At 37.7% G+C, this 23,401-nt stretch overlaps 2 protein-coding genes across 5 annotated transcripts in view; one reads left to right on the top strand and one right to left on the bottom strand.

Annotated features, from left to right (window-relative positions):
• Positions 1-5,029, top strand: part of LRRC40 (leucine rich repeat containing 40) — a 59,811-nt gene extending 54,782 nt beyond the window's left edge. For all 3 annotated transcript variants that reach the window (XM_063625278.1, XM_063625276.1, XM_063625277.1), the window contains 2 exons: positions 1,165-1,350; positions 3,932-5,029. In XM_063625278.1, coding sequence (XP_063481348.1) covers positions 1,165-1,350; positions 3,932-4,037 — 292 coding nt within the window. In that variant the 3' untranslated portion in view covers positions 4,038-5,029. The remainder of the gene's footprint in view (positions 1-1,164; positions 1,351-3,931) is intronic.
• A 6,322-nt stretch (positions 5,030-11,351) lies between these two features.
• The window catches only part of LRRC7 (leucine rich repeat containing 7), a 643,523-nt gene continuing 631,473 nt past the window's right edge, over positions 11,352-23,401 (bottom strand). For both annotated transcript variants that reach the window (XM_063625216.1, XM_063625218.1), the window contains one exon: positions 11,352-22,558. In XM_063625216.1, coding sequence (XP_063481286.1) covers positions 22,359-22,558 — 200 coding nt within the window. In that variant the 3' untranslated portion in view covers positions 11,352-22,358. The remainder of the gene's footprint in view (positions 22,559-23,401) is intronic.

Genomic DNA, 23,401 nt, shown 5'->3' with positions numbered 1-23,401 from the left:
ATAACAAGTGTATATGTTTAGTACTATTATTATTCCTCATTTATAGATGAGGAAGCTAATGCATAGTGATGTTAAAATATTGCTCATTTTAATTTTTCTTCTGTCTGCTCCATTACTTGTGCTTTCTAGTATATAGATTGCACCATTATTGTCATTATTTTGAAATATGTGCACTTCTCAGATCTCTCCTAATTTTTACTTGTGAATTGAGCTATCAGTTTTATATTGTGTTGTCAATTGAGCTAACAGTTGCCTTGCAAGTAATGTCTTTGGGGAAGTGCCAAAAGCTAGCCTAAACTTCTGTGTTATCAGGTAATTATCTTGTTCATGGGTTGCAGGGAGGGAAGAGAAGAACCTATTAAGGGGTCATGTGGTCCATCTGTACTCTTGGCTATTGCTTCTTTAGTCTCACTGGAACTTCGGCACTGCCTTGAGTTTACACTTCACTATTGCTTTTTTTCATCAAGGCAGCAAAGGAAGGGGGCGGTATGCGGAAGTGAAAAGGCAAAAGCTCTCCTTCCTGCCCATTCTTGTGTTTTCTAGTCAAGGCTGCAGTTTACCTCAAGCTAAAACTGTGCTAGCCTTTGTGCCCTGCGGGGTCCTCAGCCATTTTATGTTAATTGCAAGTATTGCTTTGAGAGCTATTAGCCTTCCCATATCTTGTGGCATCTTCAGGGTTGCTTGGACAAGAAAGCCAGCAGTCTATGCTAATTTGTTGTCTTTTTAAGAACCCAAAGTGTACTCATTTTGGAAGCCTCAGTCAAAGCAAAATATAAATCTCGAATTTTACTTAATATATTGGGAGTGATTATGTTTCATAAGAAGTAAAAGTGAAAGGAAGAATACCTACATGGATACATTTAGAGAAGATTTCCTCTTGAATGGGAACAGAAGAACATGGGAGAATTTACTCTGAACTTTTGCTGATTTTATACAATAAATAGTAACCGTTACAAGTCTGTCTGTTTAACATGTATTTCAAGGTTTTCAAAATTAACCCTTTCTCTTTATTTTTTTGTAAAATTCAAATACAGGACTTAATGCCAATTACAGATAACATACACTAAAGAAAAAACTGTCATGTCAAATTTAAGATAATATGTTTTAAGGAATGATTTTGGTCTGATTCCAGTATATTTAGGTGTTCTCTTCATGTATTAATAGGTTTAAAATGCTACCTGAAGTTCTATATCGTATCTTCACACTTGAAACAATTCTGATTAGTAATAATCAGGTTGGATCTGTGGACCCTCAGAAAATGAAGATGATGGAAAATCTGACCACGTTGGACCTTCAAAATAATGACCTCTTACAAATTCCACCAGAGCTCGGTAATTGTGTGAACTTAAGGTAACCACACCATTCTACTGCATTGTTTCATTTATTTTATTGATTTGTTGAAGTGATTTGTTTTTCTTTTTGAGATAAATTTGCAAGAAGTTAAAGTAACAGATTTAATATCCTGTTAAAGATAACAAGTAACAAAACCCAGAGTCCCAATTCTGTTTTTCAGATTTTACCAAATGCATATTTTTAGTTTTGCTTACCTGGTATATGTGTGAATATAATAACTAATTGTTTCGAGTGGCGCTTTGCTTATCACTGTGTATGTGTATAACCTGAATCTCTACTGCATACAAATGTCAGGGAAATATTAACTCCTTAGCTTTGAATACAGGGTTTTTTTTGGAAATCGATTGCAGATTACCACCATTCTATTTCGAGCCCAGTACAGTCTTTCTCACTCTTTACATCTGCTGTTCCCTCAGCATCAGGTACTTTTACCCTGTTTTCATCAATAATTGGCCTATTGAATGTCACCTTTGAAAGCCTTCCCTGTCCTCCAAGCAGAATTAGTCCCTGATTTCCCGTCATGCTTCATTTGGACTTATTTATACAGTTTTTGGGTCTTTCTTTGGAAAAGAGTTGTCCCAGTGCCTAAAACATAGTAAATAGCCAGTAAGTGCTTATTAAGTGAATATAAAGGAGATTTGAGATATCAACAGAAAGCCAAGTGCTTAAGCAGAATGTGTCAGAAGTAATTTAATTGCTGAAAACTGCATATTAATGATTTGGTATATTTTACTTCACTGGAGCAACACTGGTATCTGCTCTAGTACCTCATATTAGTAAGTTATAGGAGACAAATACAGTTGATTCCTATTCTTTGTGGCAGTTATGTTCTGTAGACACTCTGAACACTGTGTCTACACACAGTCAGTGAATACTGACCTGTTGCTTCTGGGGGAAATACAGGGGTTAGCTTCTTGCAAGAGTCTAGTCACAACATTTCCGGCACCCAATCAATGTATAACTTTGTTACATGTGTGTTTCTGTAGCAAGATACTTCATTTAATATTATTGTGATGTCATTAACATTGAAATCATGGCCAACAGCACTATAATTCATGCCTGAACAAAGCTTACCTGACTCAAGTATTTTTTTCGTAATCCACATTTGTCCTTAGGAAGACTAGACAGTACTTTAGCATTACACTTGGTGACCATTTAACACAGTGAAATCACCAACAAAGGTATGAAAATTTGAAAAGCGTGGCACTAAATGAACCACCAAAATGACCCGTTTACAGTATAAGAGCTGAAACAAGAAGACAAAGCATCACCTTGTTCAACCTCACCTGGGAACATGCCCGTGGGGTGACTCCAATTTTTTGCTCCTCTGTGCATGTTTATGAATGACCTCGAAGTGCCACACATTGATTTGGGGGTGCAAACTTTAGTGAGTAGGCGAGTTTGCAAATATAGCACCCACGAATAATGAGGATCAACTGTAATCAACTTTTTTTCTAGAAATTAAGAAAATAAGTCTTTAAAAGAATTCCCAAGAAACACAGAAATATTTGAAGATATAATTTAGATCAACAATATGGTATGAGTCCTTTGATTTTTGTTTACATAAACACTTAACTGTTAAAAAGTAATATAAAAGGCTCTCTTAATTGAAGATATTTTATTATATAATGAAACAAAACAAGCTCTTAAATCTTAAGTTGAACTCTCAGAACATGTAAATAGACTTATATATGTATATCTGCTCAAAGGAGGGAGAGGGCAGAATGTGTTAATGTTTTGGGAGGCGGGGGGTAGAGCAGTGGTGGTGACACATTGATTACATTGCAGTCCTTGGCTTGGATGACTCATGCTGATATTTGTTTAAATCTTACTTGACCATTTAGTATACAGTCATTTAAGAAGGTTGAGAAGGCTGGATAAAAGGGTGGTTCAAATCACAGCTCCACCATTTAGTAGCTGTTTGATCTTAGACAATATTTCTTACCTCCCTAAATTTGTATTTCCTCATCTATTAAAATAGAACTATTAATGGTACTTACATCATAGGATTGTTGAGAGAATAGGATTGTTAAGAGTGACTGAATATAAATTACTTGGCTCAGTACCTTTCACAAAGTAAGTATTCAATTAATATATTTCAGGTTATTAATTAGTTATAATTCTAATGTTTAAATGCTCAGATATGAAAAGGGGCAAACAGCTTAGGCATGGTGGTTCACTCCTGTAATCCCAGCACTTTGGGAGGCTGAGGTGGGCAGACTACTTGCGGCCAGGAGTTTGAGACCAGCCTGGCCAACATGGCAAAACCCCCTCACTACTAAAAATACAAAAATTAGCTGGGTGTGGTGGCACACACCTGTAATCCCAGCTACCTGGGAGGCTGAGGCATGAGAATTACTTGAACCTGGGAGGCAGAGGTTGCAATGAGCTGAGATTGCACCTCTGCACTTCAGGCTGGGCAACAGAGTGAGACTCTGTCTCAAAAAGAGAAAAATAAAAAGGGGCAAATAGAAAAAAAAAAATACAGAAATTTTATTTATAAAATTGCAAATGAAATTAGACGAAAAACCTTGTTAATGGAAAATGTTTACATTCTTAATTTCTCTCTTTTGTTTAGAACATTACTACTGGATGGAAATCCATTCCGAGTTCCTCGAGCAGCCATATTAATGAAAGGAACAGCTGCTGTACTTGAGTATTTGAGAGACCGAATTCCTACTTAACATGGAGTTGCTTTATAACCCTTGTCATGTATTATTAACCCTGGTTAATTCTAAGGAGGATATAACATTTGTTTTAGTATCATCTTAAAAGATGATTGCTATAATTGATCTTGTAGTTTCCCAGTATCACCTACCCGTTGGTATAATTAGCCTGGGCCATATTCACTGCCAGTAAATATTTTTACATTTTTATTTAAGATTTTTGTAACGTGTTGTATACATTTGTAATGGTGATAACCACAGTGTGTTCATACATTTGTTCTAAATGTTTTGCATAGGATTTATCCTACTTTCATTTTCTTATAGCAAAAAGTTTTTTCAAAAATGAATTTTTATTTAATGTGGTTTAGTATTATAATAACAAAGCATTTTTGTAGAACTGGTTTTTTTTTCTCATTTCTTTTTGTATTCCATACAATGTGACCAATTGACTTGAATATGACTAGCCAGTTTCTATGTTTTTGTTAGATATAAAATTAAATTGAATTTTGTTGAATACTGTTCTTTGGCATTTAAAAAATAAGACCTTCTTATCTTGGACCACATGTCAAAAGAAAAAGGAAACAAAAATATATTAAAAATAAGACTTTTCATTACCCGTGAAAGGACTTTTGTGATATGGCTAATCTCGGTACACATTTCAACTGAAAACTTTTTTATTTACAGCACCATAATTTTAAAATTTACTTGCAATCTTGGTAAGACTAAACTTGCAGTGTTTTTCTAAAAGGGAATTTGATATAGGTAAACTTGATTTAATAAAAATTAAATATCATTTTTGTTTACACCAAAATTATCAGAAGTAGGTTGATTAGTCATTATAACACTTACCATATGATTCTATTAAGAAGTCAATTCAGTAGCATGTATATCAATTTATATAGATAGGTAGATAGATAGCTTTTGGATGATTGAGGCATGCTTATATTATGAAAAAAATTGCTAATAAAGATAAATACTACATGTTCAGAATAAAAGTTACATTTTTCAAATATTGATTACAATGTTTATGTTTTCATTTTAAAAAACATGCCTTTTCGGCTGGCTGCAGTGGCTCACGCCTGTAATCCCAACACTTCGGGAGGCTGAGGCGGGCAGATCACTTGAGGTCAGGAGTTCAAGACCAGCCTGGCTAACGTAGTGAAACCCCGTCTCTACTAAAAATACAAAAACAAAACAAAAAAAACTGTCTGGGCATGGTGCATGTGCCTGTAATCCCGGCAGGAGAATCACTTGAACCCAGGAGGTAGAGGGTGACAGAGTGCCGAGATCGCGCCACCCTGTACTCCAGCCTTGGGTAACAGTGAAACTCCATCTCAAAAAAATAAAAAATAAAAACAAAAACATGCCTTTTTCTTATTACAGCTCTGTTGCTGACTACGAGGTCTGCTTTGATAGTAAACAAAAGACACTTTACAATAAGGTGACATTTTATTATTTATACAATAAGGAGACTTTTATGTTATCCAAAACACTTTTTTAAATACTGAAAAAGTTGAGTACACCAAAGCCGAAAAATGGCTCTGCTATACACTGCACAGCATTATTTTAGTCCCTGTATTTTGTATCTGTACAGAAAGCATCTTCAAAATGCATTCTAACCACATTGTACACCTTTACCAATTAGTGTCAATACATAAAATAAAACTGGAGAATACAGCTTGCATTTTCAAATTAACTGACAAAGTAAGTAAGTTCACTGGTTCGGTAAATTTAAAATATAGATTCATAGGACTTCTTTGCACATAAAATGAAGCAGCTTTCAAGGTTGTTATGGTGTCATACTGCAAAAAAAACCAGTAAGTACATTCACGATCTATGTTAATAAAGTAGTAAATATGTCTTCATTCAGTTTTATTTACATCAATATGTAGTTCAACTAAAAAGTACTTTTAATTGTGATATAGTAGTCTTTTTAACACATACAAAAATGACAATTTTTTATATATAATTTAAGCTCAAAATCACAATTATCTCAAAATATTAATTACAATACAGCCATTTCAGTTAAACATGTTGTGATTTAATTTTTTTATAAAATGGTAAAATTGTATTATTAAAGTAAGCAATTTGTTTTGAATTGGCTAGAGTACACCCAAGTAGAAAACCTTAAATGTGAAGAGGTGTTTCCTGCCCCCTCCCACCCGAATTTGTATATAGCCACCTAGGCTAGCAAAGAGACAGAAAAGGCCCCAATTTATAAAGATTAAGCCTCTTTTGCTATACTGCTGTGGCTTGTTGGTTCTTCCATAAAAGCTTTACAAGGGGAGTGTCAATAAACTATGCAGTGAAATGCATGCATTAATATACAATATGTCTGTAAAATGTCAATGTTTACTATTGCACATTAAAAGGTTCACAAAGACTGCAAAAGAAGGTCATAAAGAAGCACTTTCTCTACCAGTCGAATATTGTAAATTTGAAAACGACTTGATAATATAATGGGATTTCTTTGAAATCAGATCCCAATTCAAGTTCTTTCTCTGGCTAAAGGAGCTCTGGTTACTTGGCCTTAAGATGTCACTGTTGTGCTGCACATATGGTAGTGAAGTCAGATATCTTTAAAAAAAAAAAAAGTCTAGAGACTGTCTTCATTTTACTAAAATAGTGACCCAAAGTTGTATCACTGCTTAGAAATTTTTCTTAAACTTACAGAAGAGTGAAATATTTCACTAACTGAATTATATGAGCCGAAATGAGAAAAAGAAAATTTATGTGTGTGTGTTGTTTGGCATATGGGAAAATACAAATTCATATAGGTAGAATTAGAACTTCTTTATAGAGTAGTAAAAGGATTATGCCCCAAAATAACTGATATCGAAAGTAATCAATTATCAAATAGTTTAGGAAAAAATAATTTTCATAGATACTTTTTAAAAAACATCCAAAACATAATATCTAGTATCCTTTTACATATAATTCTTAACAAACCATCTGAAAACCTACCACTGTCTTCCTTCAGAATTGCTTATGTTAGTTTAATACTTTTTTTGAATAGAAAGAGCCTAGTTCATGTTATGGTTTTCTTATATACAGCCGGTTGGGGGAGCCCTTGGGCGGTTATAAAGTGGAAAGAATAAAACTGTATTACTTTCAATAACCGACAGTAATCTTGCAGTAGTTTCACTTTTTTTCAAGGTCTTTTGTGGTGGTCTTTAAAATTTACAGACAGAATTTGGTAGATTTACTTCTAATTTTCCACTAGTAAAAAATTGCTTCTTCATATGAAGACAATGTCATTATTCCTTAAGCTTCCTTTAGTCCCTACTGAGTATAAAGAAAAACTTGATTGGCTCTTCAAACAAAAACTAGCTGTTTATCTGTCTGTGAATTACCTTTCTCTTCATTTCAAACAGAAAATAGGCTTGTGTTTTCAAGGACGAAAGTGTATTTGAGGATGTTAAAGAGAAATGCCCAAACATTATAAAGCCGAAGTATTAAGCATTCATTGCATTCCACTGACGCTAGGTGTCATCAAAGCTAAAACCAAATTTTCTAGAGTAAAACTTAACATACAACAGTCCTTACTGACCTGAACCAGATGCCTTTTCCACATTCAAGACAAATAAGAGTCCTCTGAGTGGAAAGACTACAAGTATTGAAAACAAAAATTATTTCAACAATATATTCTGAAAATTAATGACCTTTCTAGCAGATATGGGAGCTGCTTTATGTTGTCTGCCTGAGAGTTTCATCTTGCTTTTCCTATGGACTTCCCAAAAGTATTACATAAGATTTCCTGACTAAATAAGACATATTCTTCAGCAGAGGGTTGGGGAAGGGTAAGAGGAACGGAGAGATACAAAGAAATACAATGTGATTTCTTTTGTCCATTTGTCAAATGCTTTCGTTTAAGCTATTAAAAAGGTCAATTGGCCTGCATACCTGGGCATTATTTAACCTCATTATTTTAGCTGTGCAAAACAAATGTGCAAAGAAAAACACCTCCTATTTATGTGTGCCTATACATAGACACAAAACCTGAGTCACAATAAAAGTTTTTAATATAAGAAAGCTTTTCTTAATATAGGAAAATAACCTTTAAAGAGCCAAAAATATCTTTGTACAATATAAGCAGCTAACTTTAAAACTTCAATGTACTTAAGTATCACATATTTTATAAGATCCAGCAAAAAAGGAATCATTTACATTTGATAATTTTCTTAACTATAGCTGAGATAACCACATTTTTATTTCTAACATGTATTTTCATTCCCCTGGATTCATTGATTTTTTTTTAAAGCACATTCAAATAAGTCCTGTTTAATTTCTGACAAACAGTTCCTTCTTGTTTCTAGATATTGAGGACATAGGAGGTTTAGGATTGCTAGGCCTGTAATTTAGTGCCAAGCCACAATGGAATTCCAAAGTTCAAAACAAAATATATCACTTTATTAAGAGAAACATTATTTGCAAAAATATTTGTAGACAGAGTTGGGCCAAAGTCTGCATGAAGCTATTCTCTCATTTGCAGGCTCCCTTTCTACTGACTGTTAACTCTTAAAAACCCTTTCTTTCTCCTTGCTCCATTTCCTTATTTTTCAGGAGGCTTCATACGTTTTTCCTACCTGAACCCTGAATTATCCCAACTGAATGAAGCTCCCTTGCTCATTTGCAGCCACCAGTTACAATGTCCTCTTTCCTTATCTACATCGTTGTTATCTCTTCCTCTTTATGAGCTTAGAACTCTGGGATGACTCCTTGGCCTCTCCTCCTGTGCCACTTAACTACTCATTAGGGGAAAATCTGCTTGAGTGTTCCCTTGCCTTATTAGACACTGATTTAAGGCTCAATTCAGGACATACTTATTCCCTGGGCTACACCTCAGATGCTAACTGAGGAAAGTTTATAGAAAAGTGACCGAAAGTTGCTTCTCGATGCCGCTCCCAGTGGTCCTTGTCATCAATTATGCATTTATGTCAGTTAAGTCGCTGACACTTAGGGAGAAGGGAAAGCCATCTGAACCAAAATATTCAGTCTTTGCAACTGTGATTGGATAGGAGGGCCTTTGAATACTTGTATCAGAAAAGAGATAGTGGGCAGGGCCCTTGAATGCTTTTTTCCTCAAGCCTGGTTTGGGAATAAGGTGGAAAATGCATGCCAGAGAGTAAAGGATTAGAGGCATTAGCCGAGGGAACTGTAGTCAATTCCTGACTTTTTATATGATCCTTGCCTGAGGATCACCAGAAGGATTTTGTCTTGTGCAGAAGACTAAAAGCAGAGTCATACTTTCTCTGCCAACAGACTTGTTGCCATGGGAACCAGTGCAGAAAAATGAAAATATGACAAGAAGCCAAGGATTAAATGTAGAAAATTGATAGGGAGTTGATTTCTACATGGCAATTTAAGCATTGAAGATTTAAAGAAACAGGATGTTCCTTATGTGGCCAGATCAATGAAAATGGACACAATGCCTTGCCAGTAGCTGGTCCTAGGGGGCTGAGGTGTGGAAAACGCAGGGAGAAAGTGGTAAGCATGCTGTAGTTTGGATAAGGGGAGCTTTGTAAAATCTAATTCCACTCCTGATGAGGTTAAGCTTGCAGCCCAATGTTAAAATTAACCGTAGGATCAAATATACCCTCTGGAAAGGCATGCCCATGCTTAGCTTGATAAAAGCAGCCTGATGGAACAACTTTCTTTTCACCTTTCCAAAACCAGCACATACTACTCAACAAGATTATTGCACATCTAGTGTATTATTGCTTGATGTATCTTTTCAAATACTCCAAAACAAAAAAACCAAAAAACCCACCATTTGCAAATCTATGCCTCCCTTCCCCCAATAAGGCAGCTATTGTAAGTACCCTAGAATTAAGTTTCTCATTAAGGAAATAATTATTTTCCTTCATGTGATACAAATCCTCCCTGTGTACCCTTCTCTGTCATTCTGTACTTACTTAATAATAAACTGATCAAACCAGACTGTAGGATTCCAGGAAAACCTTTAACAAGGATTTGGAGTTTCAGCATAATCTGAGAAGGACCTACATGTTGTATTTTTCAAAGGCTGTAGGGAGACTGTACCTGCCGTGTCTCCGAAGCTTTCCTGAAAACCTACAATTAATGTCTCATTCCTACGACTTCAGCTTTGGCCTATTTTGAAATGCAGTTGCTCTAAGGAGACGTAGGAACGTCACCCTGTAAAGGATTTGATTTAACCCTTCCTGCAGAGTTAGTTTTCAAATAGTAATGGCACCTGATGTCCCCTTCTTCCCTCACCCACAAAGGAAAGACTAAAAACGTAACGTCCACCTGGGCAATGGGTAGGGCTAGAGGCCAGGAAGTAGGAGACAAGCCATTATAGCGTAGTTGTCTTTAGGGTACATCTGAATGCAAATGGTCTGAATAAAATATGCTCTTTGTGCGGTGTTGTGTACACTGGACAGATTTCACTAGACATGCTTGTTTTCCTTCTCACTTAGGACTTCCGGATCTATCTGTTAGAGTTTCCTACTGAAGCCTTTGACAATCTCAACAAGTTCTTGACATGTCAAAAGCTCGTTAATTTCCGTTATCCCAAGAGTACTCAATTCTGAATCTGAATTCTGAAATCCAATAAAACACCTGAATTTTCTATCACTTGCTGTTTGGAGGCCAATTTGATAATACATGCAGGACCCTAAACAGAGGTTTCAAAACTGAGATACTGCTGACACTTACAGAATTCCTTATATCAATATTCTAGTGACTTTTAGGATTGGACACTTATGTGCTTGGTTTTTGCAGTAGGAAGCATTAGAATAACCTGATGCAGGACTAATTGAAGCTACATAAAGCACTACTTTTTCCTGGAGACAGGTAGGCAGATCTCTTTCTCAGATAGGCAAATAAAACATAATAGGGTCTTCACAAGCAGCTATGCCTTTGAATTTAACATATGATAGAGACTGCTGCTTTTCATTTCTAATATGGTCTCTTTAAAATCAGGTAGCTGATGCCTGGAGGATGACTAGCTGGTCAGGATTAAACTAAGAGTGATTAGCTTTTGCTGTGACCTGGCACTGATCTCACTGGTAGATCATACCTTGGACAAACGAGCTGCTCCACACAGAAAGGCCACCAGATACTGGTTTTACTAATCTATGCATTCTTCAGATAAGAATCTAAAATAGTTACAAAAAATCTCATAGGGTATTGAGAATTTAAATTTGGCTCCTTAAAAATTTTTAAACAATTTGATTCATCCTCTCAACTTTCTATGAGGTTGTATAAATGATTATTTGCTATATCATGTACCTTAAAGAGTTAATAGACATAACTTCTGTAGTTTTCCTTAGTTTATCATATAGCTCAGTCACAAAAGGACCAATATCCCTCATTTTAGAATATTTATTGCTTTCTAGTACCACAAGTATTTGGAATTTTTAAAAAAGACTTTTAAGTAGAATAATGACATCTGTGTAGTAGGCATTATGCCTTACAGAACTGATCTTTTTTAAAAGGTGGCTTCTCCATGTTGACAACTGAATATACAAAGATACAGAGCTTTTTTTCAATACCTTTCAACCTGGATCTCCAGTAATATGCCCAAACTGGTACTTGAAGGTCAGGAGTCCTTTGATTAAGTATTTAAAGGCACAATCTCCATTTTCAAATGTAAGCATGCTGCACAATCCATCACATATTTTTAATAAATTCACATTTTCTAAGTTGATGCTCAATGACACTGTTTCTACAAGGAAAAACCAAACACTTCATCACAAAATGGCAGCTAATTTTCCAGACCATAACTGAACTCATACACTTTTTGAATTCAACTTTATTATACAGTCGCTGTTCTACATCTAGGCTAATCCTGAGTGAAAAATCTTTGATTTTAACCTCAAAGAGCAAGCAAAACTCTGGGATTTTGTTGGAAATAAAGCCATATGGACTATTAATATTCTCTTGCTGGTGTAACGTAATCTCTAAAGAGATTCTTCCCTTAGAATAAGTAAGTTGTAAGGATTTAGATGGCTACACTTCTTAGTGCTCAGAGAGGCTGCTAGGGCAGCTGAAATTGTCAACATTGAAGAACTCTTAAGTGAAGGCTCTGGCTGGACAGGCCATGTCAGCATTTCGGCTATCTGTCTAAATGACATGCATGAGACTTGATCTATGTCTGCATAGTTCCAGGCATTCTTTAGTTTTTATACTTCCTAGAAAATTTTATCTTAGGGGCTGTTCAAGTTGCATTTCTTACTGAACTCTAGTGGGTCCTATTAGGTACTTAAACATACAGCAACGCCCAGTGGTGGAGTGTTTGCTAACAGTAAAGAGTGTCATGTTTTCCTTGTATGTAGGTACATGATAAGTGTTAAAGATACACAAGTCCACCAGATGTATGTACATTTTTCTTAGGTGTTTAAAACACAAAAGAATTATTTTAAAGCTTTCAAGGGGCACTAAAGGTTAACTTCTCTTCTTCCCTCAAACTGATTCCTTTAAGTGGAACAGTAAGCCTTTGTTATCAAGCCTTAAGATGAAGTTCCTTCCTCCAGATAGGAGGAGCTGCCCTTGATTCCTGCAAGCCCCCTCTGACTTTGACCCAGAAAGGCTACTCCTTGGAAAGACAGAGTCAAGAAAAGTGAAAAGCTAGAGATTAGCTCACCTGTGACTATCTCTCCGTGATATGACTTATTCAGGATGATATTGCAGTTATTTACGTCCCCACTGTCACCTGAGCCTTGTCCTTTTTGACAAGATATATATATATATATACACAAGGGACAAGAACTTTCCTTCCTGAGATAACAGAAAAACGTTCCTTAGGTCATATTATAAAAGCAACAGAGCCGAGGATGGTGGCTCATACCTATCACCCCAGCACTTTGGGAGGCCGAGGTGGGAGGATCACTTGAGCTCAGGAGTTCGAGACCAGCCTGGGCAACACAGCAAGACTCTGTCTCTGCAAAAAATAAAAAATTAGCCAGGAGTGGTGGTACATGCCTGTAGTCCCAGCCACTCAGGAGGCTGAGGCGGGAGGATCACTTGAGCCCGGGTGGTCAAGGCTGCAGTGGGCCATGATCACGCCACTGCACTCCAACCTGGGTGACAGAGCAAGACCCTCAGAAAAAAAAAAAAAAGCATTAAAAAAGCAACAAAGCAGAAAGCAAGCATTTGCCATTTTATTAAACAGTGAGAGAAAGTGACAATACTGTGTTCTCTCCTCATATTTTGTAGCTACACAATAGCATTTATTAGACTTCTTGTGTGTCTCCTCACTAGACTGTGTTTCTTGAGGGGTAGGACCATGGCTTATTTATTTTTATATCTTCCATTGTTCTTATAATAGAATTTTGAACATAACCCTTTGTTCATTAACATTCGTTGATTAAATTGAATGCACAGTGAGAAAAAGACAAACTGTTTTAACAGTTAAATAATTTTTTAAAAAAGAATAAACATATAGACTGGCTAGAGGATAAACCTTAGAATGGTCCAGAGGCAGACTTACAAGAGAATTACTTAAACATCTCTCGATTCAAACCTGCAGGTCTGGATGAATACTCGAAATATAAGTATATATTTTGGAGTATAGGTGAACATGCGGGGCATATTTATGGCAAGACCAAGCAAAAGAAGAAAATACAGTCCCTTCACTTTGAGTAGTTTATGATGACCTAGGGCCCTAGGTGACAGAGATAGTAACTATCATTTTTTGGGAAATATGTGGAAATGCAAAAAAAAAAAAAGGTGCCTGATAAGATATATAGACATATATACACACACACACACTCACACACAGACACACACACAGAGAGATATTAATTCCCAAGTTTGAATTTCTCTGGGAAATGGCCACAAACAAATGCCTGAACTGTTTGCTAGCAACATTCATGGTTTGATAAAGAATATACAGTGATGTCCTGCTAGAATATCTGTCTTGATCATAAAGAGACTGTGAGAGCCTATGAAGTGCAAGATACCTGTTGCTTAGTTGGACGATTCTGCAAGTATGGCTGAAGATTCACATCCCAAAACTGGCTATCAAAGATGGCTGGTTTAAAACAATCAAGACAGACAGTATAGACAAATATTACAGGGCAAGAATAGTTTGGATGATGATATCCTGGAGAAAAAATCACTTTCAGAGAATGGGACTTGTTCACTAACAACTTTCTCTTTTACAGATTCTAGCTAAATGATCGTCCATAAAAGCGAAGTCTTAGTAGGACGGATATTCACTTATCTGTCAGGGCAGTGACACAGTCGGACAACCAGCACCTTTGGAGTTGGGGTTGGGGAGGGGTGCATGAAATGTTTCAAAAGGATCTCAGTGCATTTTAAGTGACAGCTTCTCCTGCCCTCTTCTCTTCCCACAGCTGCTGGGGGTCCTGCACCCCAGCCCGGCCTAGATGATACTTCCATTTGTTGTACCTAAAAGCAGAGCTTCTCAACCTCTTTACATCATGACAGAACTAAAAAAATGATGTTTGTTCTATGGTATGGCACGGAGATGGGTAAAAAAGTGAAAAGAATAAGCCACAAGCCCCCGTGCTTTGAGGAGATCATCATAGCCTCCTCCTGGGGAACTATGCTAGTGGCTGGATAGCAAGCACTGACCTAGAGGTGGCTCCTAGGAATAAAAAATTAAGATTATCCATAGAAGGCAAAGAAAAAAATACTTTGATAATAGTGGATACCAAAAATCTGAGGTAGCGCAAAAGAAAAGAAAGGAAAAAAGAAACAAAAAGCACAATTGGAATACATACATAGAAACTTTCAAGACGTTCTCTCTTATACTCTTCAATAAAATTCTATCTAATTTTCATTCTAGTATTTAAATAGTTCTGGATTTTAGAACCAAACCTATCATTAAAAGGTTATGGAAAACAGAAAGAATAAAAAAGATGAAATAGAAAATCAGGCAAATCAAAAACTCAAAAGCTATATCCGAAACAATGGTGGACACCTGCCGTATTTGCTTTAAAATGGGTGGCACTGTTGTGTACAATTTAAATTTGTTAAGAAGATATTTAACTTCTCTGAAAAGAGAGGAAGAACACTTGGTAAACAAACCCAAAATGGTGCACTAAAATTGGCAGGCTTGAGGTCAGAAAGAACTAATGAAATATTAACCCCCAAAGAAGGTTAAATTGAATTTGCTAAGAAAGAGTATTCTGTATTAGTATCTGGTGATCATGTGGCTAGAAGGAAATTGTTTTTCTGGAGGAAAACACCAGAGGATATAAATGGCTTCACATAAACTTTGGGAAAGAACACCTTGTCTTCCCTCTACCTTTGCTCCGGGTTGGAAGAAGAAAAGATTCAATGATTGGCAGGGGAGCACCTGAAACCCATATAAGTAGGGCTTTGATGGAATTAGCAAAGGAGAAGCTCAGACCAGGAGGCTGGCTAAGCTGTGAGGATGACGATATAATTAGCTTAGAGGAAGTAAACAAAAACATTTGGCCTTTTTAGCAATGATCCAGCCATCAGAGGCCCTGGAATTTCAAATGACTAAGAAGAACCAAAATAGCTTGAGGACACATGTCAGCAAGGCTGCCAGGGGTTCTCTGCCTTCAACACCCAGATATTCCCACTGAAAGGAGAGAGGCTGGGGAGATTGCAAACTACCTTGGGAATCCAATGATCACTTTGTGAGAGACATTTTGAAATACATTTCTTATTCACTTCATAATAAAATAAAATCTGATTGTCATATTATGCTGATTACTCATACACATAAATAAAATGAAAAATTAGGCGTTTATTGTAGATGCCTAGTTATTGCCAGATGGAAATAAAGCTATACCCAGATACACACATATTCAGATTGGACTAGTTTTAGAATTACATAAAGAAGGCTAGGCAAACTTAATCACAGTTCCTAATGTGTAAGTTTTGGAAAGTTAACTTTAAAAATGAATTTTGAGTAACTTGAGACAAATCTATTCCCACATACTTGGAATGGGCATACCTGAAGGAAGTTAGAGGAGAACTCTTAAGCTGGTGGGCATAATAATTAAACTGAACGATTAAGGAACATCAAAACTTTAAACACTCAAGACTTACTGAGAAAGTGGTTTCTGTCTCATGAGGTTTTGGGTGATTGATACAACCTGAGAGGTTTAGTAAAGAAACACATAAACTGCTTAAAATCAGCTCAAAGCTCTTTTTTTTTTCTTAAATCGTGTAAATTTAGAGCATTGTTTCACATTTTCTCAAAAGAGAAAGGAAAGGGGTGTCGTTAGCAATTGTATCAGCACAAGGGACATAAAAACGGACTGTGTAAGGCCATCCCAGCACTTTGGGAGGCCGAGGCGGTCGGATCGATAGAGCCCAGGAGTTCAAGACCAGCCTGGGCAACATGGAGAAAACCTGTCTTTACTAAAAACACAAAAATTAGCCGGGCGTGGTGGCGCACGCCTGTAGTCCCAGCTACTCGGGAGGCTGAGGCAGGAGAATCGTTTGAACCCAGGAGGTGGAGGTTGCAGTGAGCCGAGATCGAGCCACTGCACTCCAGCCTGGGCGACAGAGCGACACTGTCTCAATACAAACAAAAAACACCCACGACAACAAAAAAAATCGGACTGCGTAGAGCCTGCGCTCACCCAAGCTAGAGAATTGCCAAGGCTGGGATTTAAAATGTAGATATGAGGCCTCCATCTAGTGGTGGCTCTTCTGAACTGCAGACACATGTTTCTTTAAATGAGTATGTGGATGTGTACGACTCAATATGAGGAGGGTATTTGTCAGACGTGAACGCAGTAATTTAAACGAGAGGATTTTATTGAGATGAAACACAATTTGTTGCTTTATAAGGGTGGGTTACACAGGGAAACGTTCACCCCTTCTCTCCAGTAATTTAAGAATAGCACGAATCCTGCCCTGAAGATAGACAGATGAACCAGATCCTCTCCAGGTCCCTTTCTGTCTTATGATAGGACAGTAATTTTGCTCCTTTCTCCACAGACCTTTTACCTATAGCCACACTGTCTGACAGTAGTCTTTATTTAAGAAAAGTACGGCCGGGCGCGGTGGCTCACGCCTGTAATCCCAGTACTTTGGGAGTCCGAGGCGGGTGGATCACGAGGTCAGGAGTTCAACACCAGCCTGGCCAAGAAGGTGAAACCCCATCTCTACTAAAAATACAAAAAATTAGCCGGGTGCAGTGGTAGGCACCTTTAATCCCAGCTACTCGGGAGGCTGAGGCAGGAGAATCGCTTGAACTCGGAGGGTGGAGGTTGCAGTGAGCTGAGATCGTGCCACTGCACTCCAGCCTCCAGCCTGATGACAGAGTGAGACTCCGTCTCAAAAAAGAAAAGAAAAGAAAAGAAAAGTACTCTGGTAATTTTTAAAAATGAGATAACTTTTTTCCTTGTTCTGAGAAGCTGTATGACTAAAGCATTACCTATGACATTAGAAAAAAATAGTTTCTAGAAATGAATGGCAATTAAACTAAATATATTTCTAATATGCACCTTATTTTTCACTGTAAATTCTTCTTTTGACACCTGGAAGAGCAAGAGGGAAGCCAGAAATCAAGAAGAGCTGAACAATTACTCCTCTGGCCAAGAAAGAGCAGAGAGAGAGGAAGGGAATTCAGGGCTGTCTGAAGAAGGGCCATGGTCACCAGAACCAGGACTGGAGGATATGCCTGAATCTGATTTCTTTCATCCAGTTCCTCTCTGATTCTCTGTATCGGTCCTCTATCGCCCTTCTTTTGTCTTTCTCATTCTTTCTTCCTTAATAACTTATTAATTCCCCTCTTTCCCAGCCCTAGTCTGTTCTTGTTCCTACTCACTCATTATTCTCATTATTCCAAAATGCTCTTACTTAAAAATATTTCATAAGTACTTACTATGCTAAAATATTCTTACCATCCTAAGATAATGTCACTCTCTCAATTAATATTTCACTTTTCCGTTCATTTTTCATTCATTTTTGTTCAAAGAGACATTGGCATTCTTTTACCCACGTGAATGTAAAGACACTGGGCTATAAGATACCAAAGAGTAGGCCCCTGGGGAGGTTGAGGCATCATGCTATCAAAGACAGCAATGGTAGCTGTTTCCTTCAAGGTATACTATGACTTTATCTAAATCTTTCTAAATCAAAAATTTTATGAAAAGAAGACATAATTAACTTGATAGTTATCAAGTTCTCTTTATACAAAGAAATTAAAAAGCAGAGGTAGAATAGTCTGTGGACAGACTATTCTTTTACCTACTTACAGGACGGGCAGCATTTGGCAGCAGTTTAATTAAAATTTAGAGCTAAATAGGGGGGTGGAGACCCCTTTCTCTCAACTACACTTCCGTAGCCTTGTCTCTCTCATGACATCTTTTATTCTTCCCTCCACCTCCAAATTGTAAAAATTGCTCAGGTAACGTAATCTACCAAGTGACAATGTGCACGACTTCTTCTCAAAGAGAAATGAAACCCAAGCAAATCAAAAGGATAGATATGATGCGCTCCAATTCAATAAAAGCCACTTCTTAAACTTTTTGAATGGTGTTACTTTTTGGATAGTGTTAAGGTCCTTAGAACACATAAAAGGAAAATTAAATGTAACTGCTGAAACACAGCAGAAAAGACCAAAAATGTCTTAAAAAAATGCTGAAGAGAGGAGGAAGGCTGATTTAGAAAGGAGAAATTTTTTTAACTGGGAATTGTGAGTCAACTGAGAAGATGAAAGTTTGGTAGTTTAAGGTCACACAAATTGAACATCAACTCGCTGTTTAGTTCAATATTTAGAAAGTGCAGTATGTGCCAGGCCTGCCATCCACTTAATAATTACACATGTATTTATTGAGAACCTACACTATGCTTCTGACACTATGACGGGCATTAGGATATATGGTAAACGAAACTGCAGGTGACTTTACCTCTCCTGGGGCTCTTCTGTCTAGAAGGTCTTTGTTAAGTATTGTCTGATCCCCTCTCTCAAAAAGCTGAGAGTTCACAGGAAAAACAGACATCAAATAGCCATGATATCAGGCAGAATGGGAAAGACACTAAAAAATATAAGAAAAAATTCGTATGCTAGTGCTGAGTACAGAAATTTTTTCCCATGGAGATTAGGGAGGGTTTCATGGTTCTAGTGCTATTTGAGCTGGGCGCTGAAGGCTGAATATGATTTTAATAATTTAGAAAGGGAATAGGGAGAGGAAGGCATTCCAGTAGAGGGACAGTGTGGGCAAAAGCTGAAATATAAAACACAGTGAATACTTGGAAAGTAAGGATTTATATGTGTCTAAAACACTGTGTATGCACAGGGTGAAGAAAAGAAAACAATTTCCAGATTTAGAGGATCAGAATTCCTTAAAAGAACAGATGTTGATGATATACGGTATGTGTGATCCAATCTCATGCAAACAGTATTTTCAGATCACTTGAGCAGTGTGTAGTGAAAATGTTCTCCGCCCCAAAAGTGAAGTCAATAAACATGAAATGCAGCCAGCTGAATGATCGTTCAACTCCTTGCATTTCAGAGTGGGTCATTCTAATTTTGGACAGCATGGATTCCCATGCTCCCTGACAGTGGTCATAGGAGGGACTTTTTGGGGCCGCTGAACCTAGAAGACTCTTTTCAAGCAAACCCCCCACACTTTCTAAAGTGTTGAATTCCATCTCCTTCTTCCATGTCAGGGGCATCCAGACATAGTGCTGGACCAAGTTGAGGGGCACCATTCTTCATTTCCTTTCCTCTCTAGAACAAACAAATTGGCAAAATTCTCGCTCCCCTTCCAGAGATTCAAGAGATTCTGGTTGCTATTTATCCTGCCTAGTAAGACATTCACACTTGCCATGTTTAGCCTATCAAATGTTGCCCTAAATCCTGGCAAATATTCATCCAGCTCACACTTTTCGTGACATTGTTTTTTTTTTTTTTTTTGAGGTGGAGTCTCACTCTGTCACCCAGGCTGGAGAGCAGTGGCGCGACCTCAGCTCACTGCAACTTCCGTCTGCTGGGTTCGAGCAATTCTCCTGCCTCAGCCTCCCCAGTAACTAGGATTACAGGCGTGCGCCACCATGCCCGGCTAATTTTTCATATTTTTAGTAGAGATGAGGTTTCACCATGTTGGTCAGGCTGGTCTCCAATTCCTGACCTCAAGTGATCCACCTGCCTCGGCCTCCCTAAGTGCTGGGATTACAGGCATAAGTCACCGTGCCTGGCTTCGTGACACTCTTCATGTGAGCTGTATGAAGGTCACAAGAGCCAGCAGAAGACCTACCTGTAGCTCCAAATGGAACAAACCATGCTCAGACCATAACAGATTTGACTAGATAAAGACTCGACTTCCTTTTGCAATAGGACGGTTGAGGGCAGGAACAAAGGGACTCACCACATTGCCTTGTACTGTCTTTGATGTGGAACTTCTCTCATCTCTCCTCTTGACTGTGAGATTCTGTGCTGAGGGGACCACATTACATCCCTTGTAGTACCTGATATGTAGTTGATGCCCAACAAATATTTATTTTAATAATTATAATCATAATATTTAATGTTTTTGTTATATTCTTCAATGAAATGTCTCCAAATGTTTTGAGTTTATGAATAATATACTTTAGGCCTCAGAGATTCAGCTACAGTAAATGTTTTCCTGTGGAGGAAATACAAGAGTTTGCTATGAAAATAAAGGTCCCTGTACTAAGATACTTTACTCTGGATGTAAAGATACTTGTCTATTTGTTAGGCTGCTTATTCAACCTGTTATTTTAAAGAAGGAAAAAAATAAGCACAAACAATACACTTGTGCAACAGTGATAAAAAAAATACACTTTCAAAACTCGAGAAAGATTGGGTGATTCATTTAACTTTCTTTCAACACCAATTTCTACACCCAGTGAAATCTATGCTAGCTTAAAGAATGAAAAAATGCTGGGCACAGTGGCTCACGCCTATAATCCCAGCACTTTGGGAGGTTGAGGCAGGTGGATCTTTTGAGGCCAGGTGTTCGAGACCAGCCTGGCCAACATGGTGAAAACCCCGTCCCTACTGAAAATACAAAAATTAGCCCAGTGTGGTGGCACGCACCTGTAATCCCAGCTACTCAGGAGGCTGAGGCATGAGAATTGCCTGAACTCGGGAGGTGGAAGTTACAGTGAGCCAAGATAGTGCCACTGCACTCCAGCCTGGGTGTCAGAGCAAGACCCCGTCTAAAAAAAAAAAAAGAAAGAAAAGAAAAGGTCACATAAAAGTCTTTTTTTCAAAAAACAAGAGAAAATTATGCTAGGTTTCAAAATCTCACCTGTGGAAATTTGGCCCAGACCTTGTCTTTGGGTAGGAGTACATAGTGGTTCCAACCTAGACTAGTAAGAGTCATGGAATTTTTACATAAATGCTGCGTGAATTTCACAACCTTCCACCCTTTGAGGTGCTGCCATAACAAAATTGGGCACAAAAGGGGTGTTTTGCAGGCAATTTGTGGAAGTACTGACAGAGCTGCAGAGGTGTCCTTCTCAGTTCTGCATGCCTTAATCCAGGCCCGTTTCTTACATTGCTTAGTGTTCAGTGTGTCGTTACAAAGAGCATGAGCTCAGAACCCACCTGGGAAGACTCTGCGAGCTGAAGAAATGCCTCTGACGTTGACCAGTAAATTTTCTCCTCCCTCAGGTCTTTTCTCCTTACTTCCTATAGAACTGTTCTTAGGGAAGGTTGACACAATCACACGGTTAAAATCCTAAGGGACTCAGTATTCCTGTACTTTAACTGTACGTTTTTTCAATAAAAACTTAGAGTAGACTTGCACCCTCGGTTTTTCAAAAATCTCTGAATTCTCCAAAGTAGAAGCTGCGCAATTTACATCCTTATCAGGGAGTGTTGCCAAACCATTCTCTTGCAGGCAGTGTTGAAAGTAAGGAAGATTGGAACCTGTCTCAGTAAGAAGCCAAGAGGCTTAGAGAAAGTTCCTCAATCCAGCAAAACCCAACATTTTAAAAACAGAAGCGGAAACAGTTTTATAAAGGCATTGCCACCCCCACCATTGCACACAAGCTTTGTTTGTTGTTGTCCGTAACATTATAAGCACTCCATCTTTGGGCCTTGGTTAATGCTACTACTCCGGGTTCCTTCATCACCCAAGAAAGTTCCTCCCAAATTGGGAGCTGTAACCATCTGTTGATACTCTGCTCTCCAAACAGCTAACACTCTAAGAGGGCCTCTTATCTTTGTTTCGGCAGGATAGAAGCAGACATCCACTGCCTTTGGAAAAACGTGGGGAGTTGGAGGGATGGATCTATAGCAGCAACTGCAGCAATAAAGACAGGTCAGTTTTACACGCTGGAAACAGAAATGCCCTCAGAAGGTTCAGGATATGACTGGAAAACTTGATTGCATCTACCTTAGTTTGTACAAGTGGTGCATCTTGGAAAATAGATCTCTTGAATAGTTTAGATCGAAATGGAGCTGACACTCAGGATCTCCTGTAAGAGTGACCCGCGTGCTTTCCATACACAGCGCACATCTATTTGTCCACAGCCCACATTCTGTTTTCTTGCTATAATGTGTTCTTTGGGTATGGTGTTGGTGGGTGATGGGAAATATTCTGAGCCAAGGCAAGATGCTTTCTTAACAGAAGGTGGTTGTATTGCTAAGGAAAAATGTTCATGCAAGTGATCACCAACCTGGAGATTCCCCCCAAGTCCCAGATGATCAGGTAGCTACAAGTGTGAAGAGAGGACACTTTACCAACCCAGAGTTTGAACATTTAATTAAGCTCGGTAAGACTTAGCATTTCTGTGAGAGGAACTATAGTGGAACTTCAACCCCGCTTTTCTTTATATTAGATAAAGGACCCATCTTCTTACCCTATTGGATTTCATTATTTGCATAACTTTTTACTGACCCAGTGTGCCAATAAACTTGCTGTTTGGTCGGCATATCAAGAATTAGTTAAATGTGTTGTTTGGTCGAATTTTTGAAAGACTTTGAGTGGTAGTCCTACCTCAGTGTGGCTTTTGACCTGGTTATGTTGTATTCTTGCCTCTTGATAAGAATGTATTCATCAGACATATTTGATCGGTGTGCTAACGAGGGGTAGAAATTAGTTAAGGACAGCGTTAAAACTGTCCTTCACAGTTAGTAAACACACTAAATGGAAAGACAAGGTGGCAAGCACACTACATTTTCCAAAGCTTTACATTGGAAAGCTTAAATATTAATAGATATTAAATATATATTAAGTAGATTTTATGATTAAAAATAAAATGTTTTTTTTGGTTTCTTTCATCTAACCATTTTGACAAATTCAGATACTTTTCACTTAATATTTGAATATATAAATCTAATTTCTTCCATGTTTTCTCCCCTCTGAATCTTCTCGCTCTTTAGCTCACCAGCTGAAAGATATGTCAGTCTTATTTTTAAATAAGCAATTACATTAGTGATATGCGTGCAATCATCTTTAAGATTAACAGCAAATTAACATTGGCTT

Source organism: Symphalangus syndactylus, chromosome 12, assembly GCF_028878055.3.
Source record: "Symphalangus syndactylus isolate Jambi chromosome 12, NHGRI_mSymSyn1-v2.1_pri, whole genome shotgun sequence".
Classification (NCBI taxonomy): Eukaryota; Metazoa; Chordata; class Mammalia; order Primates; family Hylobatidae; genus Symphalangus; species Symphalangus syndactylus.
Note: the sequence above shows the minus strand (reverse complement) of the source record. Positions and strands in the feature narration are given on the sequence as shown.